Genomic DNA, 11,424 nt, shown 5'->3' with positions numbered 1-11,424 from the left:
CAGACACTTTTAGTCAAAGGGACTTACAAATGAGAACAACAGTTAGTCCAGCACACTATGTTTGTATTGTTATTAATATTTTAAAAGAATATAGAGTAGACTAGAAATTAAAAGGTAAGTGCTAGTATCAGAGGGACTGTTTTTAGGAGGATTCACTCTTTGCTTCACATCTAGCACCGAGTCTGGTGTTGAAATGGGTCTCTGATTATTTGTTAAATCGAATTAATATTTCCTGGACATTTTGATATATGCCTCTAGATTTTACAATGTCTTTGATTTCCATATTTACTATAGTAAAACAAAATGACCAGTATTACAGTCACACTTCATGTCTTCATCATGCAGTAATGTCGGTTTCTATTGCCTCAACACTGATCCACTTCCTAAATTACAACAAACAGTCATAGACATATATTGGTCATATATAATAAATTATTTTATTACAAATTAATATTTGATATAGGGTAAGTGGTCAAAATACAGTAAGAAAAAGATCTGCGTGGTGTTTCTTAAAGGATGGAGTCTTTCCATGTGACGGAAACGATTTAAGAAAAATAACCTTCTTACAGCTCACTTTATACATCAGTCATTAAGATGCATTTACTGAAATAATACATAAGTGATCAGATATACATTATTATAACAATTGTTGTTGTTAATGTAATGAAAAATATCTCTCATATTAGTATTTCATGTAGTCTATCGGCTGAATAAAGGACGAGAAGCCCCGGACCTGTGTGTGCTTCAAGCTGCACGAAACTACAGCTGTATCAAACACTGCACACGACACTCACTGATGCTCATTCAATTAAACCACTCTCGAACTGTTTCTGAAACACACAGAGGACGATTTCTGTCTTTCTTCAACCTTTAACACTTAAATAAAGCATTAGATTTACACTCGGCTCTGTTCCGTGGCTGATGCTCGCCTCGAGTTTGATCTGACCGGGGCAAAACCAACATTTCCTCGCCGCGGGTTTTAGTCTCCACAGAAAGCCAAGAACCTCTGCTTGATGCTGACTTTGTTTCTACTGCGCTAAACTATTTTAACACTCGAGTTTTGCCCCTAAATGTAGGAGAAGAAAACACAAGCGCGAGCGGCTCTCGGAGGCGCGCAGACAGCGAGCGGGCGGGTTGAGTCTATAAGGTTCTCATGTGTTGTTTAAGAGCGCAGCGCTGCTCGAGCGACACTCATTAAACTCAGTGTTTGAAAGACTGTGATTCCGCTCCGAGAAATGGCAGAAACCGCTCCAGCAGCCGCCGCTCCGCCGGCCAAAGCGCCCAAGAAGAAGTCCGCCGCCAAAGCCAAGAAAGCAGGTCCCGGCGTCAGTGAGCTGATCCTCAAAGCCGTGTCCGCGTCCAAGGAGAGGAGCGGAGTGTCCCTCGCCGCCCTGAAGAAAGCTCTCGCCGCCGGCGGCTACGACGTGGAGAAGAACAACTCCCGCGTCAAGCTCGCCCTCAAGAGCCTGGTGACTAAAGGCGCCCTGCTGCAGGTCAAAGGGACCGGCGCCTCCGGCTCCTTCAAGATCAGCAAGAAGCAGACCGAGACCAAGAAGAAAGCGGCTCCTAAAGCCAAGAAGCCCGCGGCCAAGAAACCCGCTGCTGCCAAGAAGCCCAAGAGCGCAGCTGCAAAGAAGCCCGCCGCTAAGAAATCCCCCAAGAAGGCCAAGAAACCCGCCGCCGCTAAGAAGGCCACAAAGAGCCCCAAGAAGGCGACGAAGAGCCCCAAGAAAGCGAAGAAGCCCGCGGCGCCCAAGAAAGCAGCCAAGAGCCCCAAAAAGGCCAAGACCGCCAAACCCAAGACGGCAAAGCCTAAAGCTGCCAAGCCTAAAAAGGCAGCTCCCAAGAAGAAATAAATCTCTTCTGTTTTCTTCCCCAACGGCTCTTTTCAGAGCCACCCACAAACTCTGAAGAAAGAGCAAAAAGAAAGGCTTGCACTAGCATTTCAAAAAATTGTGTATACTTGTCTGTTTTTTAATACTTATTTTACAATATAACAATACCAATAGGCCCTTTTAACACTAGCTGGCTCTTATTATTATTATTATTATTTTTTCTTAGCGTTAAAATAAAAATGTAAAATAAATAAATAACCTTTCTATATGTACTGTGTTAAGATAACTGAGACGTATGTCATTCCTCTTTTGATGATTTTGATTGCTTCCATTGTCTTTTGTAAGTCAAATTGGATAAAAGCATCTGCTAAATGTAAATGTAAGTAATTATTATAAGACTGCATCTGAGTTTACATGACTGGAAATGTTTTACATGTTGACTGCATTTAGAAAAAAGAAAACAAATTATTTACATTTGTTAATATAAACGGCTTTAATGGATCAGCAATCTCAATTTAATTAAGTTGGAAAACAATATAATTTTTTTTTTTTGCACACACATAAAATATATCCCAACACCCCAAAACAATGCCTTCAATGTTTTCTGTCGTCGTGTGTTTATTAATCTGAAATGCTGCTCAGTCCGCGCGCAGATGTGGAGGCGTGGCTTTGTCAGTGGAAATTGGAGGGAAGTTCAGTGATTTGTTTAAAATCTTACAAGGTCTAAACCAATGGGCGACTGTCACGCGCTTTTAAAAGCAGAACAACGGTCATCATTAGGTTATTATTTCTTCTCTATTGTAAAGTTGAAGTACCTTGTAATCGAAGATGAGCGGAAGAGGCAAAACCGGTGGCAAAGCGAGAGCGAAGGCCAAGACTCGCTCCTCCAGAGCAGGGCTGCAGTTCCCCGTCGGTCGTGTTCACAGACTACTCCGCAAAGGGAACTACGCAGAGCGCGTCGGTGCCGGAGCTCCCGTCTATCTGGCGGCTGTGCTCGAGTATCTGACCGCTGAGATCCTGGAGTTGGCTGGAAACGCCGCGAGAGACAACAAGAAGACCCGCATCATTCCCCGTCACCTGCAGCTGGCGGTGCGCAATGACGAGGAGCTCAACAAACTCCTGGGTCGAGTGACCATCGCTCAGGGCGGCGTGCTGCCCAACATCCAGGCCGTGCTGCTGCCCAAGAAGACCGAGAAACCCGCCAAAGCCAAGTAAACAGAGTCCGCTCTGCTTCTACAAAACAAAGGCTCTTTTAAGAGCCACCCACTTGATCTGACAGAGCGATTTACTTTCCTTTTCTTTCATGATACACCATGCAGACTATTTGAAATAAATATATACACATTCACTTACGTACTTGATTGTTTTAATTGAACGTTTATCAAACGAATGGTGTAAATCCAATTTCTTTTGCTAGTGTTAAAGGTTCTGGAAATAATCATGCAAGGGGTTTATCTTGATAACAGTCAGCTTGGCTTGAAGTCTATGAAGGAAGGTGTAGAACTGTACAAAAGTCATAACTAGATTTATCGATGCTTTTGATCGCTCGTCAAAGTTAAGTATTAAAAATATAATAAAATATATTAAAAAAAGATTGTTATATTGTACATTTTTTTTTATGCTGCTGCCTTGTGGTTAGGTTTAAAAGAGAGTTCCGTGAGAGTTGCAGGATGCTTACAATGACTGTGTGAGGATCCTGCTGAAAACACAAGATGGAGCAGAGTATGTGATCTGTTGTGAAAGGATAAAGTACGATGCTTTCAGGATTTAATTATACATTTATTCTCTGTTGGATGATTCACAGAATGCTATTATGATGCTGTTGTCAAAACTTAAATCAGTTACCAATGAGAAAGTGTTTTTTTTATTTTATTGTAACCGTATTTTATGTTTTGCTGAGAGACCTTGATTCTGAAAATAAAGTTGAATTAATATATAAATGAATGATGCGTAAAGTACTAAACAGAACAAAGCATTTTGAGCGGGAAACACAGACAGCCCCGTTTGAAAACAGAAGCGGCGCAGTCATTGGCTAGCAGTCATGGGCAGAGGTCACACATCAGCCAATCACAAGCCTCTGCACCCTACTGACGCTGTAAGCTCGTGAGCGTATGACGCTTTAAAACCAGACGCATGAGACGGAGAAGCATTTTCTACGTGCTCAGAACGGAGAGAGAAGTTGATCGCAGCGATGGCAAGAACCAAGCAGACCGCTCGTAAATCCACCGGTGGCAAAGCCCCGAGGAAGCAGCTCGCTACTAAAGCCGCCCGGAAGAGCGCCCCAGCCACCGGCGGCGTCAAGAAGCCCCACCGTTACAGGCCCGGGACCGTGGCTCTCCGAGAGATCCGCCGCTATCAGAAGTCCACCGAGCTGCTGATCCGCAAACTGCCTTTCCAGCGTCTGGTGCGAGAGATCGCTCAGGATTTCAAGACGGACCTGCGCTTCCAGAGCTCCGCTGTCATGGCCCTGCAGGAGTCCAGCGAGGCTTATCTGGTCGGTCTGTTCGAGGACACCAACCTGTGCGCCATCCACGCCAAGAGAGTCACCATCATGCCCAAAGACATCCAGCTGGCCCGCCGCATCCGCGGAGAGCGCGCTTAAACCCGCCGCTGACAAACACCCCAAAGGCTCTTTTAAGAGCCACACACACCGCACTGAACGAGACCGTTTCCACCGTAATGATGCTTATAACAAAAAGAACCGATAGGAAGTAATACTGCTTTCATAGTTTCATATTTCCTGAGTTTTATTAATTCTAATATCTCATTACTACAACAACGATGATCTGGAAGTCAAAGCATCTGCCAAATACATGAATGTGTAAATATGATCTTTTTAATATGTGACCAATCACGGAAAGTAGGGACACAAGTCGGTTCTGGGGTATTTTGAGTTATTCACAGATTCTGAAAGTGTAATCTCCAAGCTTTCCAACAATGGAAATCTGATAATATTTGGAGAAGTTGTGGCCATTTGAAGGTAGGCACTCAAAAAAACTCAAAATGGTGAAAAATGGCCTCTAAACATTGTGCAGTTCTCATCTGCTGGGATTGACAATCGGGTTTATTTACATCTCATTTAGATAAGTCATACCCCCTGTAAAGCTGCATGCTTGCATAGCAACGACACACACAATGGGAAAAATCGCACCGCATACTATTAATAATAAAGGAGAAAATCTTTTTTGACTTTTATAAAAATGATTTAGAGGCTGAAATATGTGAGGACTTTTTGAACAGGATTCTGTGATAACCGTAATCATTTTGGTCATTATAATCATGAAATAAAATTTTCATGCCATTTCATCTCTAGTTATGATCAAGTATGATAAACTAAAATCCACTATAATTATATTTTTTTATAGTATAATATGCAAAGTACAATTTTCTATAATAAAATGTTTTATCTCTGATTCTGTTCTTTTCTCTGACAAATTACCTCACGTGGGAAACACTTAACGCAACACGTAAATGCAAGTAACTAATGTAAATCATGCATAGTCCACGAAGTGTTGGCGAAACAACACATTATATAGGAAGACCGTCGATAGGGGGCAGATCTGCTCCGTCGTGCAGTAGCTGATATTCGACAGGTTGTGCATCACGGTGAGTTTTTGCAAGCACCACACCTGGTCTCTTGGTGTCAAAGCTGTGACAGAATAAGCACATAAGACATTTTCTCGAGTTCACACTTACATATAATTAGCTAAGATTTGTACAGAGTTTGGATGGAAAGGTAAAGTTGAATGGCCAGTATATGGCCAGACAGTGAAGGAGGTTTTTTTTTTTTTTTTTTTTTTTGGTGACCGATTAGGGTTTGGTGGGCTTCTTTAATATGAATCTGATTAGTTCTGATATAACTTTGGTAAGCTTTTGAAGACCATCTCCCTAGAGTTGGTATCTGCTGTTTGGAGAGGCATTTTTGGGCTGCTGATCTTGCAGTGCCTGACAGGGGTTCAATACTAAGAACAATTTGGTTGTCTAAAGGGTAGATGCTATGAGGATTACTGCATAATTGTTTAACGAATCCAATGAGCTGCTTCCGATATGAAGTCAGAAAATCTTTGTGTAGTCATTGTACTTGAAAAATTAAGTGTACAAAAAATAAATAGAATTTCCTGTGCCAGTGTACCTCAGATGAGTGCCATTAATCAGCGATATGGCCATTGTCAATCATCATCTTGTCAGTGCGTGAGATCGACGATACGTATATGTATGTAATCGTGCTTGGGTGGAGGAAGAGAGAGACTCTGTTCTTGTCATGGCATGACTTTTTGCTGTTTTAAATCATGCGGGTGAAAGAAAGAGAGCCTATGGAATCACCGATAGTCTAAAAGAATATACTGTCAGATGCACTGATAAACTGATGTTAAATATGAAATGATTATATTTAAAACAGCTAGTTCATGTAATCGGGTACTACGGTCATCTCGCTTGTCTTGTGAAAAATTTGCCGCATCTGCACACGGAAGTTATCTATTTAAATGATCTGGAAATCGGTCAATGGTGAAACAATAGAGGATTTCATTTAAAGTTTAACAATTAAACCCTAATATGGACGTAAACGAACATGTTAAATATAGTATTCTAAACCGGTAAATATATTTGGAGTAAGGTTTAGTTGAAACTGATGCATTGGTCGTACGCGCTCCGGACCATGCGCCTCATGATGAGACCGACACAACACCACAGAAACAAAAGAATGAGATGCATTCTAACATAACTGAGGCATTAAACTTAGTTAGTGAGGCTTGTTAAAATATTGCGCATACCAGATTACTTGTTACAGTGCAATGAAATACTTGTCGACTTTTGCCAGAAGAGAACCAACGACCCATTGAATGATGAAAAATGATTTTTTTTTTTTTTTTTTGAGGAGATACAGAAAAGGCTCCTGCAGGAGCAGACACTACTGCGGCATTGAGGAGATACAGAAAACAGATAAGTAAAGGGGAGCATGAGAAGAAGAGGAGAGATAGCTGCTTTGGCCGCCTGCAGGGCTTGCTAACCCATCCAAGTGCACACATACAGCAGTGAACACACACGCCATGAACACACCCCCGGAGCAGTGGGCAACCATTTATGCTGCAGCGCCCGGGGAGCAGTTGGGGGTTCGGTGCCTTGCTCAAGGACACCACGGTCATGGTATTGCCAGCCCGAGATTCGAACACATGACCCTAGGGTTAGGGGTCAAACTCTCTAACCACTAGGCCTATCTTCCCCCTCCTTGGCTGTGGGAAGAGTAGACAGGTTAGTAACATTTGATGGGGCAACCTAAAAAATTAATGCGTAGTCTACGGTGTTGCCAGCTTAGCGATTGGTTGCCTATATTGACAATTCCTTAAGCCTTTGTCCACATTAGTACGTTCCTGTTGGAAAAGCATCATTCCTCTTGTTTTGGCCTTCCAGCCTTTTTAAGCAGCCTCCAAAACGGATAAATTTGGAACACTGGTTTCACATTGTACTATAGACTTTGGAAACAGAGGCTTCTGAAATCAAGTGAAGTGAAGTGACATTCAGCCAAGTATGGTGACCCATACTCAGAATTTGTGCTCTGCATTTAACCCATCCGAAATGCACACACACAGAGCAGTGAACACACACACACTGTGAGCACACACCCGGAGCTGCGGCGCCCGGGGAGCAGTTGGGGGTTCGATGCCTGCTCAAGGGCACCTAAGTCGTGGTATTGAAGGTGGAGAGAGAGCTGTACATGCACTATCCCCACCCACAATTCCGTCCGGCCCGAGACTAGAACCCACAACCCTTCGATTGGGAGTCCAACCCTCTAACCATTAGGCCACGACTTCCACGACTTGGGGAACCATTCTTCCCCAATGAACATCATAGTCTTGTAAAACATACCAATAGACATGATTATGGCAATAACGTTAATTGCGGTTATGTGCTATTCACTTCCAAGCAGTTTCTAAAGATATTTACTTGCATGCTTTTCATATTATAGACCTAGAAAGACCACAATTTTTACTCACACTTGCTGTCCTGCGGCAAAACGAGGGTAGTGGTGTATTAGATAAATTCTAAGCGATCACGCCAGTAAATGGTGAAATATATCCCTAAATAAATTGATCCTGCCAGAATAGTTGCATGAAACTTATGTCTGTGTGAGGTTTAAACATGCACGGTAAGGCAGATAATATCTTTGGACATTTCAGTGTGGATGACGACTATGGGAAAAAGCCTTGGCTTCGTGGTAAAAATTGGCATCGTCATCCAACAGAACTATGTCATAACCTCATTTAACAAACTTTAAGCCACATTCCATGGCACACAACATTTGGACACGATTGTCATATTTCTAGGCAGTCGTGCAGAACTTTCAAACTGGTCGTGCAGCAACGGTTACCTTGGCATGTTCACCATGGTAAAATTAATAATTTTAATGAATATAATGTATGAATACATCGTCACAAATTAGATGACCCCCAAATAAGACCGTAGGTTTTATGGGGCTAACCAAATAAATAATGGTCTAATAATTATTTCTCCCATAATTATTATAAACCACCATTTTACATAAATTGCGTTTGAAGAATAATGTTAAAGTTAACAAAATATTGGTAAAACGCCTCGACGTCAGCGATTACATAAACTACAAAAATACGTCGACGTGCGTGAAATGCGTCGACGCGTCACACTGTTTGTTTATATCTCGCGTAACGCATACTGGGAATGGAGAAAGTTGCATTCTTTCACAAAAACAAAGACCACTGTTATCAAAAGTATGGGAATACTTTAAACAGAGGACAAATAAAATGGTCCTTGTTCCCTTTGCAAAACCGATATGGTGTACCACGGCAGCACAACTGCGATGCGCGAGCACCTCAGAGGAAAACATCTTGGCGCTCTCCGGTTACGGTTTAACTGGTTACCGTGTGATCCGGTGACCAACTTCCTGGTTCAGGCCTGATATTCTTGCGCTTGCGGCATTCTGAAAAGTTGAGAAGTTTTTAAGTCGATGCGGTTCGGATGTGCCTGGAAAAAGAAAAAGAGTGCGCTTATCGTGCATCTACATTGGAAATGACGTGATATGTGAACGGCCCCTTAAAAGACGGCGCGCCGCGAGACAACGGTCACAAACCACCGAGCTTCCCCCGAATCAGCTCCAGATCTCTGGAAACCAAGCCAAACCACAGCAGAACCCTGACTACGTTTTATGGTTTGTGATGCTAAAAACATTTCATGACGTCTCAGACTACTGTAAATTTATGGCTACTGTGGTTTAATCATAAACTCATATTTACCATAGTAAAATCATTTTATTTGCCTCTTTATAATTTTATACTGTAAAAACTTCAACCACACTGGTTGAAAATGAATAAAGGTTGAAATATTATATTAGAAGTTGTACATACATACATATATATATATATATATATATATATATATATATATATATATATATTTTTTAAAGTTCTCCAAATGATTAATTAACTAATTAAAAAAAAGAAGAACATTAGATTGTAATAAAAATAATCGTTAGATTAGTCGACAGAAAAATAATCATTAGTTGCAGCTCTACCTCGCACCGATAGATTTGATTAGAAAACGTCACATCCGATTGGGCGTTCGCATACGGTCTAGTCGCAGGAGTTCAAATATTTGAACGCATCCGAGGCTCAAATCGGATCTGAAATTTCCGTATACGTATGTGATCGGAACTCCACGCAGCTGCCGCACTACTTTCTAGCCGCGAACCTGTATTTAGCGTTTCACCTGCGGTCTGCGCCGCTAGAGGAGGCAGCCTCAAACTGAATCTCGGTCGGAAAAGCTGCGGCGACAGGCTGAGCCGCGGTGGGTAAGAACTGAAGTGTGATTCCAGCACTCGAAGAGAGCCCGGTCTTGATCGGATCAATCGTGGTGTCAAGCGAGGCAAGTTCGGGTTTTGCATGGTCTATTGGCCAAGACATGTGGCTTGGCGAGAAGAGCAGCTGTCGCGACAACGTTTGATGGTGCTCAGCGGCCGTGTTTAATGATCATGGGTATCAGCAAAAGTAGCAGATCTGAAAAATCCCCGGTATGGATCTCCTTGGTGGAAAGAAAAATTGGGTCTGTGATAAGATGGCAGACAGAACCGTGATGCTGACAAACCATAAATGGAGACAGGTAGGCTAATTCAGCTGTATTTATACCCTAAGGTTGATTATATTAAGTGGCTCCACCTGTGTTAATTAGGCTAAGTATCTGACGTGCTCCTCCCGAACCTTGTTATGAAACTGCATTTAAACATGGCAGAGTATTTTCTCATAAAATACTGTCATCTGTATGCTGTTGCTATGTTATATTGTATGTACACAATGTGAAAGTTTCGATATAAGTACCCAGGCCCGGCTGCAGGATGAAATGACTGAGGGGGCATGTGAAATCGTTAAGGGGGCTTAACTTTATTACACCATCAATGATTAATACACACTGAGATCTCGCTTTGCAATGACAGATTTTTAAATACAACGCTCCCTAAAACACTCCATATGCAACTGCAGGTAACCAGAGACTAGCAAATATTAAACAGTGTAATGACGATAGATCATGTCTTATATTTAGAAGAGCTGCAGTCTCCTTGATTTGGCACTGAATCTCCTTAGTAACCTTTCATGCCATTCTTTCTCTTTGAATTTTGCAGTTAGATCACAGTCAAATGCCAATTGGATAAGTTGCGCTTTCCTCGGATGTGACATGCTTCGTCTGTGCTGAGTGAACACATTAGTGAGGGTCGAAAAAGAGTTTTCACAGGTGGCAGTAGATGCCCCAAAAGTTATTCCATGTCTGAGCGCAATGTAAACGGTTGGCATTGCAGCTAGAACCCCAGAAAACGTTTGCAGTACATCCAGGGTGGTCCATTTCTCCCCGTGTCAGTCCGTATAAACTGTCGAGCGACAGTGAATTCAGCATCCACAATTTCTGTTTTGGTTAGGTCCAAGAGTGGTTTAACCATTGAACTGTCCAGAAAGTCATTGCTTCCAGGGTCGAGAGCACACAGGGCTGCAACCAATTGGCTGTTACGCTCACTGAACCGTGCTGACATTTCTCCAATGACAGTATCCAAAGTACTGAAGAAAAGTCTGTTGCATTCTGTTTCATCTGCTTCATCACTCTGTCCACAGGAACTTTCCACTACAAACTGCTCTAGACCCTTGGTCAAGTATCTTGGCCGTTTGGAAGAATTCGCTTGTTGCTCGTCATTGCATTGTGCCCACAATGCTTCAAACTCACTGTCACACCGGAGATTCTTAATGCATTCGCACGCACTATGCACAAGTTTTAGGCCAGTGTACAGATCAGTTTCTTTGGCCTGAAGTATCTTGTTTGCGGGATCTAGGAGAAGGAGGATCTTGTGTACCATCAAAGCAATGAACTTAAAATCCGCTTCAGATACTGACTTCACCAAGCCTGCAGCCTCCAGCTTTATGTCTGTGCTGTACGCTCTGTTTGCGTGTCGCAAACCTATGTCAGACAAAAAATTCACAATGTTGTCATAGCTTCTTACTATGACAGACGCTGTTGCCAGGTGACCTGTCCACCTTTGATCGAGAAGTCTTTTCAACATTTCGCCACAGTATTGGGCAGC

At 42.4% G+C, this 11,424-nt stretch overlaps 3 protein-coding genes across 3 annotated transcripts; all 3 read left to right on the top strand.

The window, feature by feature from the left end:
• Positions 1 to 1,108: 1,108 nt before the first annotated feature.
• Positions 1,109 to 1,925, top strand: LOC113106566 (histone H1-like). Its single transcript, XM_026268635.1, has one exon. The coding sequence runs from the start codon at positions 1,236 to 1,238 to the stop codon at positions 1,854 to 1,856; it is 621 nt and encodes a 206-aa protein (XP_026124420.1). The 5' UTR covers positions 1,109 to 1,235; the 3' UTR covers positions 1,857 to 1,925.
• A 691-nt stretch (positions 1,926 to 2,616) lies between these two features.
• On the top strand, positions 2,617 to 3,187 carry LOC113106568 (histone H2A-like). Its single transcript, XM_026268638.1, has one exon. It carries the CDS (start codon positions 2,664 to 2,666, stop codon positions 3,048 to 3,050), a length of 387 nt encoding a protein of 128 aa, XP_026124423.1. The 5' UTR covers positions 2,617 to 2,663; the 3' UTR covers positions 3,051 to 3,187.
• A 789-nt stretch (positions 3,188 to 3,976) lies between these two features.
• LOC113106567 (histone H3-like) lies at positions 3,977 to 4,538 on the top strand. Its single transcript, XM_026268637.1, has one exon. It carries the CDS (start codon positions 4,027 to 4,029, stop codon positions 4,435 to 4,437), a length of 411 nt encoding a protein of 136 aa, XP_026124422.1. The 5' UTR covers positions 3,977 to 4,026; the 3' UTR covers positions 4,438 to 4,538.
• The last annotated feature ends 6,886 nt before the right edge of the window (positions 4,539 to 11,424 follow it).

This window comes from Carassius auratus, chromosome 7 (genome assembly GCF_003368295.1).
Source record: "Carassius auratus strain Wakin chromosome 7, ASM336829v1, whole genome shotgun sequence".
Lineage (NCBI taxonomy): Eukaryota > Metazoa > Chordata > Actinopteri > Cypriniformes > Cyprinidae > Carassius > Carassius auratus.
This window is presented reverse-complemented; position numbering and strand designations above follow the sequence as displayed.

Bases quoted from the DNA above. Each gene is read 5' to 3' on its own strand.
- LOC113106566 (XM_026268635.1), top strand. From the start codon at position 1,236: ATGGCAGAAACCGCTCCAGCAGCCGCCGCTCCGCCGGCCAAAGCGCCC.
- LOC113106568 (XM_026268638.1), top strand. From the start codon at position 2,664: ATGAGCGGAAGAGGCAAAACCGGTGGCAAAGCGAGAGCGAAGGCCAAG.
- LOC113106567 (XM_026268637.1), top strand. From the start codon at position 4,027: ATGGCAAGAACCAAGCAGACCGCTCGTAAATCCACCGGTGGCAAAGCC.